The following is an 18,494-nucleotide window of genomic DNA, read 5'->3' on the forward strand; positions in this document are numbered from 1 at the left end:
GGCAGTACCATGCACTCATCAAAAACACACAGTAACTTTTAGCCGTTGTTGTTATCAACCAAGAGCTTGTTGCATATTGTTGCAACAATATTTAATATTAATTAAGTTTCCTTAATTATCTCTTCTAGGTGTGTGGCGTGTATGTTCCTCTGAAACTGCACAGCCTTGCCTTTCTTCAGACATTTATAATTTCTCCTCTGGATCCTGGATGATGCCAGTGGTCTCCTCACAGGTCTAACCTTAACCTTGGCGCTAGGCCTACTCCAAATCATCCTAGACTGAGCTGCCAGAGCTACCTTACCACAAGTTACATATGACACTCGGGTCCTCTTTGGACCACTGCAGGGACAAGATGGGACAAGTGTTCCCTGGGCACAGTGTAAGTAACTACAGAATTTTGCACACTATTGTGCATTTTTTTGTTTGCCTGGCTGCCTTCCCCACTGGATTGCAGGTAGTAAAGAGCATCTTTAATTCTCTAACCCTTTATATAGTGGCTAGAAGATGGATGAGAGGCACATGAACCTAAGTGCTGAATGCCTCAGTAATGTTGTTCTTCTACTGAAAACCCCCCAAAGCCTCATCATTACTTATCAAAGTAAAAAGTCCTTACTCTGGCATTCGAGGACCTCTAATAGGTTTACTCAACCTGAACATTCTTATCTTTTATTATTCATTCATCATTCATTCAGTAGTCAATTACTAAGCACTATATATTTAACACAGTGCCAGGTATTAAAAATTTAAAAATAAGTGTTTCTATTATTCTATCACAAAAATTTTAGCTGAAGTGTACACTTGATATTAACACATACTTCCCACTACTCCACCTCTCAAAATTCTATCTTTGAGAGACACAGACGAAGATGACAGCATAGGCGAAGGAGCACAGGCTCCCCTTATCCCACAAAGACTGCTAGATAACTGTCACATCACCCTAAATATCCCGGACATAGACCTAAAGACTGGGACAAACTCCACAACTAAAGGGAAAGAAGCAGCCACATCGAAGAAGATACCTCTGTCATGAGGCTTGACCTCAACTTCCACCACCTCCCTTTTTTTGAAACCTCAAGTAACTTTACAATTCTTTGACCTCATTTATCTTATTTTCATCTCTATTACAATTAGTTTCACGTGTTTCTGAACCTTTCCTAGGACCTTAATCTCCTTGAAAGCAAGACTCTGTCCCATCCACGTCCCTCTCACAACCCATTTTTTACACAATGACTTGCTATTGGGACCACACTAAATGTTTGCTGATTGGAATGGAATTCCAGACTCACCACACTGAATGATGAATGGGATGGCCATGGCTTGTCGTCTTTGATACTGAATAGAATCTAAAGATTTCTCCTTGTCCTTGTCATTCTGGTATCCAAATTCATTCCAAAACAATGTTAAATTTCTATTACCTAAAAAAAAAAAAAAAAATGGCAGGCAAAAAATAATGAAAGAAAATTAAATCAACAAGATTAGAATATAAGCAAAATTTGAATATAAGCACATGTACATACAATATGATCTCAACTATGTAAAAACTACTACATATTCAAAAATAAGAAATAAAAATATTAATATTAGTTTTCTCTGAGTATGGGTGAAATTTGTCTTCTGCTTTATATTTGCATTTTCCAAACTATATATAATAATTATGATTGTGATATTTGTATAACAAAATTAAACACAATAGCAGTTATAAAAATATATACATATTGCAATAAACTACATATACAGGTAAAAGTTTTTCTTAAATACTCCAAGAAGCGATTGTACTGATTAAACTTAAAGGCCACCCTTCAGATACAGATACAGATATTTATCATCTTGTCTTACAGCCAGTTTCTTCACCATTATTTTATCTCTGGTCCCCTTCCATCTAGTGTTTTATACCCAACCCTTGCCCCAGATTCTATACTGCCTCCTTGCTTAGAAATAGCACTTGTCATGGAGGACCACTAGGAGCCCTTCTTAAGAGGATGTGATCTTATCCTTTGATCCAGCAATAGTGCTGCTAAGACTCTTCCCTACAAACATACAAAATAAAGACTATATATATCACAATACTGTTTGAATAACAAAAGAAAGAAAAAGGAAGCAACATAAAAACCTAAAATAGGGGGCGCTTGGGTGGCTCAGTGGGTTAAGCCTCTGCCTTCGGCTTGGGTCATGATCTCAGGGTCCAGGGATCGAGTCCCACATTGGGCTCTCTGCTCGGCAGGGAGCCTGCTTCCTCCTCTCTCTCTCTCTCTGCTTGCCTCTCTGCCTACTTGTGATCTCTGTCAAATAAATAAATAAAATCTTAAAAAAAAAAAAACCTAAAATAGGAAACTGATAAATTCTATTTCTAAACAAGGGCTACTAGGTAACCTTTAAAACAGGTAGAGCTAAATGCATAGTTGTGTCAAGACCTCTTGGATAGAGTGTTAATAACATTTTTTTAAAAGATATGAAACAAACAGAAAGCTATGAAACAGAATACTTAGTATAATCAATTTTTAATTTATAAAAAGCTTATACATATACAATTTTGATGGCGATGCCTTCCTATTCCTAAAAGGAAATAACAGAAAGTTTTAATAGTGGATCTCATTGGAGAGAGAGAAAGAAATGGAGAAGAAGGTGGGGGGTAAGACATTTTCAGTTTTCATTTTTTAACCTTTTGAACACTTAGAATATTTTTACATGTGCATGTATTACTTTAAAAACATTTTTTAAAAAAGAATCCAAGTTTACCATTCTGTCCAATATGGTAACCACCACATGTGGCTGCTGAGTACTTGAAAAGTGGTGGATATAAAACATTTCACCTATGTGCAAAGTCAAACAGTGAGAATCTAACACATAAACCTTGGAAATGAAGTATATGCAGTAGGACCAGCCTTACATCAACCTTAACATATGACTGTATAATCCATGCAAACTACAAATAAACATCCTCATACCTTACTATTCCTGTTAAAATTTAGGTTCCGAATGCTTTGTGACATTAAGTGCAGGAAGGAAGGAACTCTGTCTTCAAAAGGAAGTATGAAATCAGTCCAGGTTGAAAGCTGCCCCCACAAATTTCCAGCTCTCCACCCTATCTCTTCACAAAACTCCTAGCAGCTCTCCCAACAAATTTCCCTTTGGACTCTGCTTCTTGGGATTCTTTCAACTCAAACTCCTGGCTTTCAGCTAATTGCTCAGCCTTTAGTCTTGGCCCAGCCCAGACTCTTACTTCTTCATTGCACACCAGAGCCTGAAATATTCTTTGGTGTCTGGACAGGGCTTGTGAAACCTCATCCTCTGATTCCACATGAACTACTCCATTCTTACTACATCAAATTAAAAGGTGCTACAGATTAGAGTCAGGTAGCTTGGACTGTTGTCTCTGCCACATGTTAATTGTATAACAATGGGAAGCTACTGAATTTTCTTATAAAGTGTTTATAATAACTTGCCTTTCAGGGTTATCATAAGAATAAATATGAAGGTATATTAAAAACTATAGCACTCTGTAGAAATTTAAGTTGCTGCTGTATTATATTTATCCTTTCTTTAAATATTGCTTCCCCAAGGATACTGTACCTTTTCAAAGGAGGAACTGTGCTTTATAACTTTGCATGCCCTCAATACAGAGCTCAGCATCCTGCACCTAACAAGCCCTCAAAAAATGTTGCTGCTAATCTTGACAAACTACCTTATTAATGTGCTGTGTGGGTTAAAATGAAGGTGAAATCATGTCTCTCCATGAAACATTAACTAAACACAGTTAACACAACCCACCTAACTTCTAACACAAGTATCAACTGTGAACCCCAACATAAATACCTTAAGGGTGGTTAAATTACTAGGATGTTAGAAACACAGATACATAACTCTCACGGGTGGGATGATCTCTGCTCTGTGATCAAACCACACTTTAACTCTTACACATTACATTTTACCTTACTATATGCCTCCTTTTCCCTCTAGATGGCGAAATCCTTGAAGAGAGAGGCTATGTTAGAATCTTGTTTCCAGAGGCTGACACACAGAGCTTAATGTTTACTTGTAAGACTAAACAATACTAAAGAATGACTGGCTATCAAAGCAGAAGAGAGGATATTCAGTAGCTCAAAATATCAAGAGCAGGCCTAGTAGAAGATATTATACTATTAAAAGCAGATATTAGGACAAAGAAAACAACCAGAGTTGTTCACTGTGGGGGTCAGAAACAGCTTTTTCTAACTGTCAAGAGAAATTTAACTTTGTTTCTCCAGATAGAAACAACTCTAACATGCACAACTTACAACATGTTATTAAAACAAATTTCCAAGAACTGGACCCTGAAGACTAGGCAGATGCTTCAGTAAGTGGATAAGTAAGCCAGAGGGATAGCAGCAGGAGCAAACATATCATGCCAGTTCTAGTTCTTTTATGTGTTACTCAGTCTGTAGACATGTATACAGATAACCTGAAAAAAGTCCTCCCATACAAGGGAAACTCCATCAGGTTATCAGTGGATTTTTCAGCAGAAACCTTGCAAATCAAAAGAGTATGGAATGATATAATCAAAGTGCTTAAAAAAAAAAAAAAACTGAAAAGAACACCACCACCTGCCAACCCAGAATAATTTAGCCTGCAAATATATCCTTTAGAAGTTAAGAAGACACAGAGAATTCCCCAAGCAAAAACTAAGGTTTTTCATTACCACTACCTTACAAGAAATGCTACAGGGAATTCTTTAAGCTGAAATGAAAGGATACTAATTAGTAACTTGAAAACATAAAAGTGTAAGATTCACTGGTAAAAGTAAGTATATCATCAGATTCAGAATGGTGTAATACTATAACAGTGGTGTATAACTCATTTACCTGTAGTACAAAGGTTAAGACAAAAGTATTAAAAATAAGTATAGCTATAATAATTTCTTAGTGGACATATAATATTAAAACATGTGAACTGTGAAATAAAAAACAAAGAATGTTTGTGGGGAAAGAGAGTAACAATGTAGAGCTTTTGTATGAGATTAAAGTTAACCTGTCATAAACTTAAAATAGACTATTATAACTAAAGCATGCTTTATGCAAGCCTCATAGTAACCACAAAGCAAAACCTAGGATAAACAAAGTAAAACAAAACAAATGATAAAGCAAAACAAAAGATAAAGAGACAGGATTCACAGCATTACACTATAGAAAATCATATTGCAAAGAAGACAGCAAGAAAGAAATTAACAAAGGACCTAAAAAAATAGCAATTAAAACATTAGGATAGCAATAATAAGTCCTTATCTATCAATAATTATGTTAAATGTAAATGGATTAAATTCTCTAATCAAAAACATAAAGTGGCTGAGTGGATTAAAAAAACAAGACCTAACTATATGCTGACTATAAGACACTCACTTCAGCTTTAAGTCTATATATAAGCTCAAACTGAAGGAATGAAAAAGATATCCTATGCAAATAGAAACCGGAAGAGAGTAAGAATAGCTATACTGATATCAGACAAAAAGCACTCTAACACAAAAAGCACAAGAGATAAAGGAAGTCATTTTATAATGGTAAAGGAGTCAATTCATCAACAGGAAATAACAATTGTAGATATGTATATATACCCAAAATCAGAGTACCTAAATATATTAAAAAAATCTTAACAAACCTGAAGGCAGAATAAATGAGTACAATAATAGTAGGACACTTCATTAACCCACTTTCCACAATGGATAGATTAATCACAGAGAAAAATTGTGAGGAAATACTATACATGAATCATACTTTAGAGCAAATGGACCTAAGAGACACACAATATTTCACCCAAAAGCAGCAGCATACATATTCTTCTCAAAACACATGGAACATTCTTCAGGACAGATCATCTTATACCACAAACAAGTCTTGACAAATTTTCAAATACTAAAATCATTATCAAATATCTTTTAAGGCTATAATAGTATAAACTAGAAATTAAGAATAGGAGAAAAGATGAAATATTCAAAACAGGCAAAAATTAAATATACTTTTTTTTTAAGATTTTATTTATTTGTCAGAGAGAGAGAGAAAGAGAGAGAGAGATCACAAGTAGGCCAAGAGGCAGGCAGAAGCAGAGGGAGAAGCAGGTTCCCTGCCGAGCAAGGAGCCCTATGTGGGACTTGATCCCAGGACACTGGGATCATGACCTGAGCCGAAGGCAGCCACTTAACCAACTGAGCCACCCAGGCATCCCTAAATAATATACTCTTAAATAACCAATGGATCAAAGAGGAACTCAAAAGGTAAATTTAAAAATATGTTGAGATAAATGAAAATAGAAACAGTATATCAAAACTTAACAGATGCAATAAAAGCAGTTCTAGGAGGAAAGTTCATAGTGATTAATACTGACATTAAGAAACAAGACAGATCTCAAATAAACAATCTCTCTACCTCAAAGATCTAGAAAAAGAACAAATGAAGCCCAAGTTAGAAGGAAAGAAATAGTAAATATCATCAGAAATAAATGAAAGGGGGCGCCTGGGTGGCTCAGTGGGTTAAGCCGCTGCCTTCGGCTCAGGTCATGATCTCAGGGTCCTGGGATCGAGTCCCGCATCGGGCTCTCTGCTCAGCGGGGAGCCTGCTTCCCTCTCTCTCTCTCTGCCTGCCTCTCCGTGTACTTGTGATCTCTCTCTGTCAAAATTTAAAAAAAAAAAAAATTAAAAAAAAAAGAAATAAATGAAAGAATAGAAAAATAGAAAAGATCAATGATACTAAAAACTGCTTTTTGAAAATATAAACAGAATTGACAAACCCTTAATTAAACTAGAAAAATAGTGAAGACTCAAAATCAGAAACCAAAGAGGACACATTACAATTGATACCCCAGATATATGAGATAAGAGACTACTATGAACAATGATATGCCAACAAATTGCATAATCTAGAAGAAATGGGTAATTTCCTAGAAACATACAGATGTCTAAGACTGAATTATAAAGAAATAGAAAATCTGAAAAACCTGTAACTTGTAAGAGGATATAATCAATCATCAGAAGTTTCCCAACAAAGAAAAGCTCAGGACCAGATGGCTTCACTAGTGAATTCTATCAAAAATTTAAATAACAATTAATGCCTATCTTTCTCAAACTCTTCCAAAAAATGGAAGAGGAGGGCACACTTCCAAACTCATTTTAGGAAGCCAGCATTATTCTCATTCCAAAACCAGATGAAGACACTACAACAAAAGAAAAGCCCAGGCTACTATCACCAATGCATACAGATGGAAAACTCCTCAAAATAATGCACACAAATAATATTCAACAGCACAAAAAAAGGATCATATGCCATGATCAAGTTGGATTTATCCCCAGATGAAAGGATGGTTCAACATATACAAATCAATAAATGCAATGCACTACATTAATGGAAGGAAAGATTAAAAACTCATGATCATCCCAACAGATATAGAAAGAACATATGAGGACAACTACATGCAAAACAATGAAATTTACATCATATATGAAAAATAACTCAAAATGAATTACAGACTTAAATGTAAAACCAAAACAAATAAAACCCCTGGAAGAAAACATTAGGGGTAGCTCTTGAACATCAGTCTGAGCAGTATTTTGGGGGGGGGGGGGGTCTCCTCCGGCAAAGGGCAACAAAAGCAAGAACTTAACAAAAGGGATTACATCTAACTAAACAACTTTGCACAGCAAAGAAAACCATCAACAAAATGAAAAGGAAACATACTGAATGGTAGAAAATATCCGCAAATGACAAATAGTCAATAAGGGGTTAATATAAAAAATATTCCACAGAAGACCTCAAAAAGCCAAAGCAATCTTGAAAAGAAAACAAAGCTGGAGGCATCACAATTCCAGACTTCAAGCTACATTACAAAGTTGTAGTCATCAAGATAGTGTAGTACTGACACAAAAAAAGACACACAGATCAATGGAACAAAGCAGAAAACCCAGAAATGGATGCATACTATATGATTAACTAATCTTCAACAAGGCAGGAAAAAATATCCAATGGAAAAGAGACAGTGTCTTCAACAAATGAGTGTTGGGAAAACTGGACAGCAACATGCAGAAGAATGAAACTGGACCACTTTCTTACACCATATACAAAAACAAATTCAAAATGGTTGAAAGACCTAAATGTGAGACAGGAAATCATCAAAATCCTAGGGGAGACACAGGCAGCAAGCTCTTTGAGATTGTCCATAGCAACTTCTTACTAGATGCATTACCAGAGGCAAGAAAAACAAAAACAAATGTGAACTTACTGGGACTTCAAGATAAAAAGCTTCTGCATAGTGAAGGAAACAAATCAGTAAAACTATAAGAAAGCTTACAGAATGGGAGAAGATATTTGCAAATGACTTATCAGATAAAGGGTTAACATCCAGAATCTATAAAGAACTTACAAGACTCAATACCCAAAAAACAAATAATCTAATCAAGAAATGGGCAGAACAAGAAATGAACAGACATTTTTCTAAAGAAGACATCCAGATGGCCAACAGACACATGAAAAGATGTTCAACATCACTCATCATTAGGGAAATATAAATCACAACTACAAGGAGAGAGCATCTCATACCTGTCAGAATAGCTAAAATTAACAACACAGGAAACAAAATATGTTGGTGTAGATGCAAAGAAAGGGGAACCCTCTTACACAGTTGGTGGGAATGCAAACTTGTACAGCCACTCTGGAAAACAGCATGGAAGTTTCTCAGAAAGTTAAAAATAGAGCTACCCTACAACCTAGCAATTGTACTACTAGGTATTTCCCCAAAGGATATAAAAATACTGATTCAAAGGGGCACCTGCATCCTGATGTTTAAAGCATCATTATCAACCATAGTGAAACTATGGAAAGAGCCCAGATGTCCACTGACTGATGGATAAAGAAGATGTGGTATTTATATACAATGGAATATTACTCAGCCATAAATTAGAATGAAATATTGTCATTTGCAATAACATGCATGGAGCTAAAGTGTATTAAGCCAAGTGAACTAAGCCAGTCAGAAAAAGAAAAATACCGTATGATTTCACTCATATGTGGAATTTAAGAAATAAAACAGATGAACACGAGGGAAGAGGCAAAAAAAAGAGAGGGAAACAAACCACAGGAGACTCTTAACTATAGAGAACAGGGTTGCTCTAGAGGAAGTGGGCAGCAGATGGGCTAAATGGATGATGGGGACTAAGGAGGTCACCAGTGATGAGCACCAGGTGTTATATATAAGTGATGATAACTAAATTTTACTCCTGAAGTCAATATTACACTATACATTAACTAACTAGAATTTAAATTAAACAAAACAAAAATATATAAAGAACTCACTCAGTTCAATATCAAAAGAAAAAACCAATCCAATTAAAAAATGGGTAGATGACTTAAATAAACATTTCTCCAAAGAAATACATATAGCCAACAGACAAATGAAAAGGTGCTCAACATTACTAACAATTAAGGAAATATAAATCAAAGCCACAATAAGATACCATCTCATAACTGTCAGAAAGACCGGTAATAAAAAGACCAGAAATGACAAGTGTTGGTGAGGATATGGAGAAAAGGGAGCCCTTGTGCACGGTGACTGGGAATGCAAAATGATGCATACACTATGGGAAAAGTATGAAGTTTTATAAAAAAACTAAAAATAGAACTACCATATGATCTAGCAATAAGACTTCTGGGTATTTACACTAATTCGCAAAGATACATGCACCCCTATGTTCATTACAGCATCATTTACTATAGCAGGATTTGGAAATACCCTAAGTGTCCATCAGCGGACAAATGGATAGAGATATGATATACATATACAATGAACTACTAAACCATAAAAAAGTATAAAATTCTGTCACTTGTGACAGCCTGGATGGGCCTAGATGATAGTAAGCTAAGTGAAAAATATCAGAGAAAGAAAAATACCAGATAATTTCACTTATATGTGGAATCTAAAAAGCAAAACAAAGCAGAAACAAACTCATAAATAGAGAACAATCCGGTAGTTGCCAGGAGGAATGAATAAAACAGGGGAAGAGAATTAAAAAGTACAATCTTCTAGGAGCGCCTGTGTGGCTCAGTCAATTGAACGCCTGACTCTTGATTTTGACTCAGATTACGATCTCAAGGTTGTTGGACTCTGCACTAAGCAGGGAGGCAGTTTAAGGTCCTCTCTCTCTCCATCTCCCACTTCCCCTTCCCACCACGCCCTCTCTCTCTAAAATACGTAAATGAATCTTTATAAATAAATAAATAAATAAATAAATAAATGGTGTAAAGTTCTAAAATGATAAGACATGGGGATACGATTCGCAATATAGGGAATATAGTTAATGATCTGTAACAACGTTGTATGATGACAACTGATAGCTAGATTTATCATGGTGAGCACTTCATAATATACATAAATGTTGAATCACTTTGTTGTATACTTGAACTAATAGTATATGTCCACTACATTTCAATTAAAAAACAGTAACAAAATTCATTACCTTTTTAAGATAAAAGCTCAACAAACTAGGTGTAGAAGGAATGTACCTCAACACAATGAAGGCCATTACGTCAAGCCCACAGCTAATATCATATTCAGCAGTGGAAAGTTAAAAGCTTTTCTTCAAGATCAGGAAAAAGACAAGGATGCCTATCCTCATCACTTCTATTCAACATAATACTGGTAGTCCTAATTAAAGCAATTAGATAAAAAGAGAAATAAATAGCATCCAAATCAGAAAGGAAGAAGTAAAAAAAAATTTCTGGTTTGCAGATGCATGACAGTATATATGGAAAACCTAAAGATTACACCAAGAAAACTACTAGAACTAATCAACAAATTCAGTAAAGACAAAGGATACAAAAGCAACATACTAAAATCAGTTGCATTTCTGCTACTAACAATGAACTGTCCGAAAGAGAAATTAAGAAAGCAAGCTCACTTACAATAACATAAAAAAAAAACAATAAAATACTTAGGATTAAATTTAACCACAGAGGTAAAATTCCTATATACTGAAAACAGTAAGACACTGATAAAAGAAATTGCAAAGATACCAAATAAATGGAAGGATATCCCACATTCTTGGGTTGGATGAACTAGTATTTTTTAAATGTCCATACTACTCAAGCAATCTATAGAGTCAACACAAAAGTAATATAAAAAACAATCTCCAGGGGCGCCTGGGTGGCTCAGTGGGTTAAAGCCTCTGCCTTCGGCTCAGGTCATGATCCCAGGGTCCTGGGATCGAGCCCTGCTTCGGGCTCTCTGCTCAGTGGGGAGCCTGCTTCCACCTCTCTCTCTCTCTGCCTGCCTCTCAGCCTACTTGTGATCTCTGTCTGTCAAATTAAAAAAAAAAAAAATCTCCAAATTTGTATGGAACCACAGAATACTCTGAAAAGCCAAAACTATCTTGAAAAAGAAGAAAAAAGCTGGAGGCATCACACTTCCCGATTTCAAAACATATTACAAAGCTATAGTAATTAAAACAGTATGATGATGGCATAAAAACAGACACAAAGACCAACAGGATAGAATAGAAAGTCCAGAAATAAACCCACTCATATATGGTCAACTAATCTTTGGCAAAGGTACCAAGAACACACAATTGAGGAAAGGACAATCTCCTCAATATATGGTGCTGGAAAAATTGGATATCCACATGCAAAAATATGAAACTGGGCCCTATCTTATATCACATATAAAAATTAACCCAAAATGGATTAAAGTCTTAAACATAAGTCCTGAAACTATAAAACTCGTAGAATAAAACATAGGGGAAAAGCTTCTTGACACAGGTCTATTTTGTATACAACACCAAAAGCATAGGTAAGGAAAGCAAACAAACAATAACAACAAACAAAAATCAAACAAAAAACAAGTGGGACTACATCAAACTGAAACCTTCTTCACAGCAAAGAAAACAATCAACAAAATGAAAAGGCAACATACAGGAGGAGGAAAATATTTGCAAACCATATACTGATAAAGGCTTAATATCTAAAATATGCATAGAACTCACACAAGTCAATAGCAAAAACAAAAAACATAATACTTACACACTGATAATAAAATGGGCAAAGGATCTGAATAGACAGTTGGCCAAAGGTACATGAAAAGGTGCTAATCATCAGGCAAACAGAAGTCAAAAGCACAAGATCACCCCACACCTGTCAGAATGGGAATTATCAAAAAGAGAAGAGAAAACAAGTGCTGATAAGGATATGGAGAAAAGGGAACCCTCACACACTGTTGGTGGGAATGTAAATTGGTACAACCATTGTGGAAAACAGTATGGAGGTTTCTCAAAATATTAAAAATAGAACTACTATATGACCCAGAAATCCCACCTCTGGATATACATCTGAAGGAAATGAAATCAGTATCTTAAAGAGGTATCTGCAATTTCATGTTCACCACAGCATTACTGAGAATAGCCAAGATACAGAAATATGGAACCTCTATGTCCATTGACGGATGAATGGTTAAAGAAAATATGGTTAGGTAATGGAATATTATCCAGCCATAAAAAGTTGGGCATCCTGCCATCTGCAACATGAATGAACCTAAAAACCATTATCCTAAGTGAAAAGCCAGAGAAAAACACTGTATGGTATCATTCATATGTAGAAATCTAAAAAAAATTAAAGTTGAGCTTATAGAAAGTAGAATGGTGGTTGCCAGTAGCTGTGGGGTAGGGAAAATGGGGTAATGTTGGTCAAAGGGTATAAGCTTACAGTAATAAGGTAAGTTCTGAGGACCTAATGTATGCCATGACAACTATGATTAGTATTGTATACTTGTAATTTGCTAAGAGAACAGATCTTAAGCATTCTACCTCCACACACATGCAAAAGGATACCTGTGTGAGGTGAAGGATATGTTGATTAATTTGATTGTGGTAAATATTTCACAATTTATATGTATATGTATATACATATCAAATCATCATGTTGTATATTTTAAGTTTATACAATTCTTTTTTGTCAATTATATCCTAATAAAGCTGGAAAAAAATTCTTGTCCTATTCTGGAAAGGAATAGTAAAATTAATAATCATTCATGATATTAAGTTGGCTTTGGCTAATGGTGTGGTATATAATTATGGACATTTGGTTATATATGTGTCCTTAATAACTGATGTTTTTGTTAGTGTTTTGTTAATATCTTGATGAAGATTTTTAAATTGCCCTTTTATCTAGGCATTAAAAGAGGTGAAATTTCAAAATTTGAAATGTACTTGATTTTTAAAAATACATCTTAATATATCTTAATACATGTATTTTAAAATACATCTTAATACACCTACTTATAAAGGCTACTATGTAGATAACCCAAACTTTATTAATTCCAAAATTATATTAATATCCTAAAGGTATTCTTATCTAAAAATTCAATTTATTTTGTAAACAAGAAATGGCTGCAAGCATACAGACAATATTCAAAATTATAAAAGAATACCTATCTTGAGATTTGTGCTTGAATAATCAACAAGCTTGTTAAATTAGAATAATCAGGGATTAGTGAACACAGAATTAAAGTCCTAATTTCTAGAACGAGTATCTGAGAACTGAAAATTTAATTTACTGCTAGCTATGTAGAGAGTACTTTATTCAGGAGATTCCAAATGTTTAAATTAATCTGATTAATTTTTCAGGAGACTTTTAAAACTCAGAAAAAATAATGAGAACTCTTGCAGTAACTTACTAAATATTTGCCAAACACCAGTAACTAAAAGAGCAGTTCACAAAGACTCTGCCTCTTAAAAGGAAGAGAAATGTAACACCTTCCTAGATGTCAGTTTCATATCTATTCATAGAATGTACAGAGACATCCAGGGAATCAATTAACCAAGAGAAGAAGAAATAAAACTCAGTAATAAACTACCAAAGCAAAGCTTTGATGGTTTCAATCAAAATAAGGAAGGTTACAACAGTTACAAAATCAAAGCACCAGGAAAACTGTAAGATGAAGGTACTTAAACCAGGTCCCCAACTTTAGGTAGTTCTGCAACTAAATAGATGATTATATTCTATTTTTAAAGATCTCCTGAGATAGAAATTACATATCCCTTCTCTGCAGATTTTAAATCATGCCTCCTGCTGTTGAAATTGTCCTGTTTATCATTACCCCTCATTCTTAGTCAAGCCAGACATCAGACCCTTCCTAAGCTGATCCATGTGGGATCACTGATCATTTATATTCGTGCTGGAGTCGCTGAGATAGGGATGGCAAACTGGTTTCAACCGACATGCCAACCCCAATCAGTTCATAGTGAGACCTGTACACTCTTGCGGAGGACTGTGAAGCCAAAGGCCACTAACGAGGGAGAGCTGCCGTGGCGGCTTAGAGTGTCAGCAGGGCACCTGATGACAGCTGCTACCTAACCACTTGCCCAAAGACAGCAAAGCAAGAGGTCTTCAGTGCTGGTGAAGCTTCCCACAGCTCCATAGCTTCCCTTGGCTCCCGGGTGGAGCAGAGTGGGTTGTGCAAGTCTCACTTCACCAGGATGGTCAGTGGCAGAAGTAGGTGGCAGCCATGGCCAGAATGTTTTCACTTCACTCTGCTGTGAGCACAGAAGGCTCCAGGGCAGAGCTCCAGGAATCTGAGGAATTGGTCCAAGTCCCTGGAAGTGTCAACTTCATTACCTCACCTGGCAACATAGCATCATTTTCTCTTGTTCTGTATCAGTGGTTTCCCATGAGAAGCTCCATAAGCCACACACACACAAAAAAGTTCAGAACCACTAACCCCCCCTCTCTCTACCTGAGAAAATACATGACAAAAAAATTAACTGAATTCAATAGCATTCCTATGTGCTTCTAGATTTTACTACCCAAACTACATCTATATATATTGGAAAAACTGTAGCATATGCATATGGAAGGTATAATGCCATTTTAGACAATTATTGGTAGACAGGGATTCGAAGATTCCAAACCATCCTCTAAAATCCTCTAGGGCTGCTTGGGTCCCAGCTCAGAAACATGCCATTGTGTGCGCTGGACCCTAGAAGGAAGAGGGTTAGGGGCCCCATTGACAACAAGCCTTCAGAAACAAAACTGACAAATGTTAGGTTTCTTTTGTGTCTTCCCTCAGGAAGAAAGAACTTTTACTTTCTCTTTTTAGGTTATATTCTTATTTCATCATTTTCACTGCTTTTCTTTTCATACACTCAACTTTTCTAATTCCCTCTGTAGTGGGGAAATTAAAATTAGACATAATAATCTAATCTAAAGCATAGTGCTAGAGTTCTGTGTCATTATGGGCAATTGCCTAGCCAACCAGCTCACTCTCTCAAACATCTGGGTTAGCAAAGTTTATCTTTCTACCAGGATTTACTTTGCTCAGACATACACAAAGCCCACAGACCTAAGGTCCTCAGAAATCTAAAGATTCAAAGTTACTTTTTTTTTTTTTCTTGTTTCCCTGACTTTATGCAGTGGCACGTTCAGAGTGGGGATAGGGATAGATGCCAAGATTGGGCCTGATCTGTCCTGGAGTGCTGGGGGCAGCAAACACCATGCAATACAGACAAGAGGGGGCTCAGGGGAGCTTGGTGGCTTCAGCAGAAACCTGTGTACCAGGGAGGAGGCAGTGAGTACCTGGGTGCCCTTAGCCCCCTAATACTGGGCTGAGGTTGAGGGGTGGGGTGGGGGGCACAAAGTGTCTGCTCCAGAGGGGCCAAGTGACCAAGTCCTTACCCAGGGCATAAGCCCACAGGGAAGGCTGTGGGACACCCTGGATGTAGAGCTGTGCTATTTTCCCTTTTCCCTTCTGGTGAAGGAAAGGAGGGTTCTGGGCTAGGCCAAGAAGCTTCCTGTCCTGCCCCTTCTTGTCCTCCACCAATCAGAATGGTGAGGTCTGCTTGACAATGAAGCCTTGCTTTGCAAGTATCTTCATGATGGTGGCAATTTTCTTACAGTCATCAGTGCCTGCGTGCTTCAGGCTGATGCCCTTGTTCATATCTAGAAGCCCATTATTGGGCCGGCAGCCCATGGTGAAGCTGTAAGCCTTTTTCAGATCAACCCACTGCTTGAAGTAATCTGCCACTGGCAAACCCAAGTAATAGCACTGGCCCAGGAGCATGACTTTCAGGCCCCAGTCTCCAGAGGTGACAAAAATTGACTTGTTTTTAGATGACCCTCTCCAACACTTGCCAACCATCCACCATGACTTGAATAATCCCAATGAACTCTCGACAGAAAGGATGTATTCTGTGCTGGACATGATTCATGTGCTGTGGATGTATTCTGGGCTGGACATGATCAATCTCCATGGTCTGACCATTTAGCTTCAGGATGAGGAGCACGAGGATTTCCTCCATGCACTCTGACCCTGGCCAACGCAACCTACTTTTTTTGTTAATACAACATATGTTTAATTCTGGCTGCACTGTTTTAAGTTCATTAAGATGCAACCTACTCTTCTTTACTAAATAAAGGTGCACATAAGCGGACTAACAGAGTTTTGAGGTCTTGCTCCTGGTATGGCAAGGGAAATCAGACTATAAGAATAAGAGTGTATTTAATTCCAGACAAAAGAAGGCCACCAGGCTTTTTAGTATTTTATTTGCAATATAAGTAAGATCCTCTGAGATATTTTAGCATGAAAATTCATTGTAGATGCAAAAAATGTCATTATCATGATAATAATACAAGTGCAGTCAGAAAGAAAAGGAAGCATAACCACTGTCGATGGTGATAATTTCAATTACCAGGTAAAAGCAGTATAAATGGATAAAATCTAAGAATGTGATTTTTTTAGAACAGAAATCAATTCAATGAACTCCTGAACCATCCTGCAATTTGCTGAAAACTGGCATGAAGTAATGATTTTAAACAGAGTACATATTTATGTCCTATAAGTCAGGTAAATGTCTTTATCATTTTTGTTGTTTTAATTTGATCTCTAATCAAGCTTTTACTCAATACAAGTTTTCTGGGCGTCTGGGTGGCTCAATGGATTAAAGCCTCTGCCTCTGGCTCAGGTCATGATTCCAGGGTCCTGGGATGGAGTCCTGCATCGGGCTCCCTGCTCAGTGGGGAGTCTGTTTCTCCCTCTGCCTCTCTCTCTCTCTGTCTTTGTCTTTCATGAATAAATAAAATCTTTTAAAAAAAAAATACACTTTTTTTTTTTATCAGTATAGAGCTCTATGCTGTTTCTGTCAAATGGTTAAATACAAACTAGCATAGGTGACCAAATGGAAGATGAAAAAAGTTTTCCTGTACAGAAGTCTTAGAGCTAATAAATGATAAAAATATGATAGAAATACAAGATTTGGAACTCCTAAGGGATCTGAGCACTGACCATTAACTGCTTATATTAAAAGAGAGAGAATCAGACAATCTGATGGTAGAACACAATACTACCTATGAAGCATCTTGACAAAAAACAAATGAAAAAACTCCAAGTCTGAATTTGGTCAAGCTGCTAGATTCTACTCATTTGCAGAAAAATCAACAGAATGAAGAAAGCTGTTAAACCCCACCCAGGAAGGCAGTTAGCAAAATTTAGAGCATGTAGAAACTGAAACAACCAGTCCAGTTTTCCTACAAATAAATTGCAGGGAAAAACAAGGGAGAAAAAGAAAAATGGGGATGGGTAAGATTATGATGGGAAATAATTAGAAATTGTATTAAGGAAGTATTGATAGTTGTTTAGGTGTTATATCTGTATTGTGATTATGTTTTTAAACAGAGTTCTTTCTTTTATAAAGTCAGAAAATGGGCAGAAGACATGAACAGACACTTCTCCAAAGAAGACAAATGGCTCATAGACACATGAAAAAATGTTCATCATTAGCCATCAGGGAGATTCAAATCAAAACCACACTGAGATACCAGTTAGAATGGCCAAAATTAGTAAGACAGTAAACAAATGATGGAGAGGATGTGGAGAAAGGGGAACCCTCTTACACTGTCAGTGGAATGCAAGTTGGGGCAGCCACTTTGGAAATCAGTGTGGAAATTCCTTAAGAAATTAAAAATAGAGCTTCCCTATGACCCTGTAATTGCGCTACTGGGTATTTACCCCAAAGATACAGATGTAGCAAAAAGAAAGGTCATCCATACCCCAATGTTCATAGCAGCAATGGCCACAATCACCAAACTGGGGTAAGAGCCAAGATGCCCTTCAACAGACAAATGGATAAAGAAGATGTGGTCCATATATACAATGGAGTATTACGCCTCCATCAGAAAGGATGAATACCCACTTTTGTATCAACATGGAAAGGACTGGAGATAATGCTGAGGGAAGTAAGTCAAGCAGAGAGAGCCAATTATCGTGGTTTTTACTTGGGGAGCATAAGCAATAACATGGAGGACATTAGGAGAAGGAAAGGAAAAGTGAATGGGGGAAATCAGAGAGGGAGATGAAGCATGAGAGACTGTGGAGTCTGAGAAACGGAGAGTTTTGGAGGGGAAGCGGGTAGAGGGATGGGTGAGCCTGGTGGTGGGTATTAAGGAGGGCATATATTGCATGGAGCACTGGGTGTGGTGCATAAACAATGAGTCTCGGATCAC

At 36.7% G+C, this 18,494-nt stretch overlaps 1 protein-coding gene and 1 pseudogene across 1 annotated transcript in view; both read right to left on the reverse strand.

Moving 5' to 3' along the window:
- The window catches only part of MORC1 (MORC family CW-type zinc finger 1), a 177,694-nt gene that overhangs the window by 73,492 nt on the left and 85,708 nt on the right, over positions 1-18,494 (reverse strand). The window contains exon 15 of the mRNA XM_047690254.1: positions 1,287-1,415. Coding sequence (XP_047546210.1) covers positions 1,287-1,415 — 129 coding nt within the window. The remainder of the gene's footprint in view (positions 1-1,286; positions 1,416-18,494) is intronic.
- LOC125078176 (ERI1 exoribonuclease 3-like) lies at positions 15,817-16,285 on the reverse strand (annotated as a pseudogene).

The sequence above is a fragment of the Lutra lutra genome, chromosome 1 (assembly GCF_902655055.1).
Source record: "Lutra lutra chromosome 1, mLutLut1.2, whole genome shotgun sequence".
NCBI classification, from domain to species: Eukaryota; Metazoa; Chordata; class Mammalia; order Carnivora; family Mustelidae; genus Lutra; species Lutra lutra.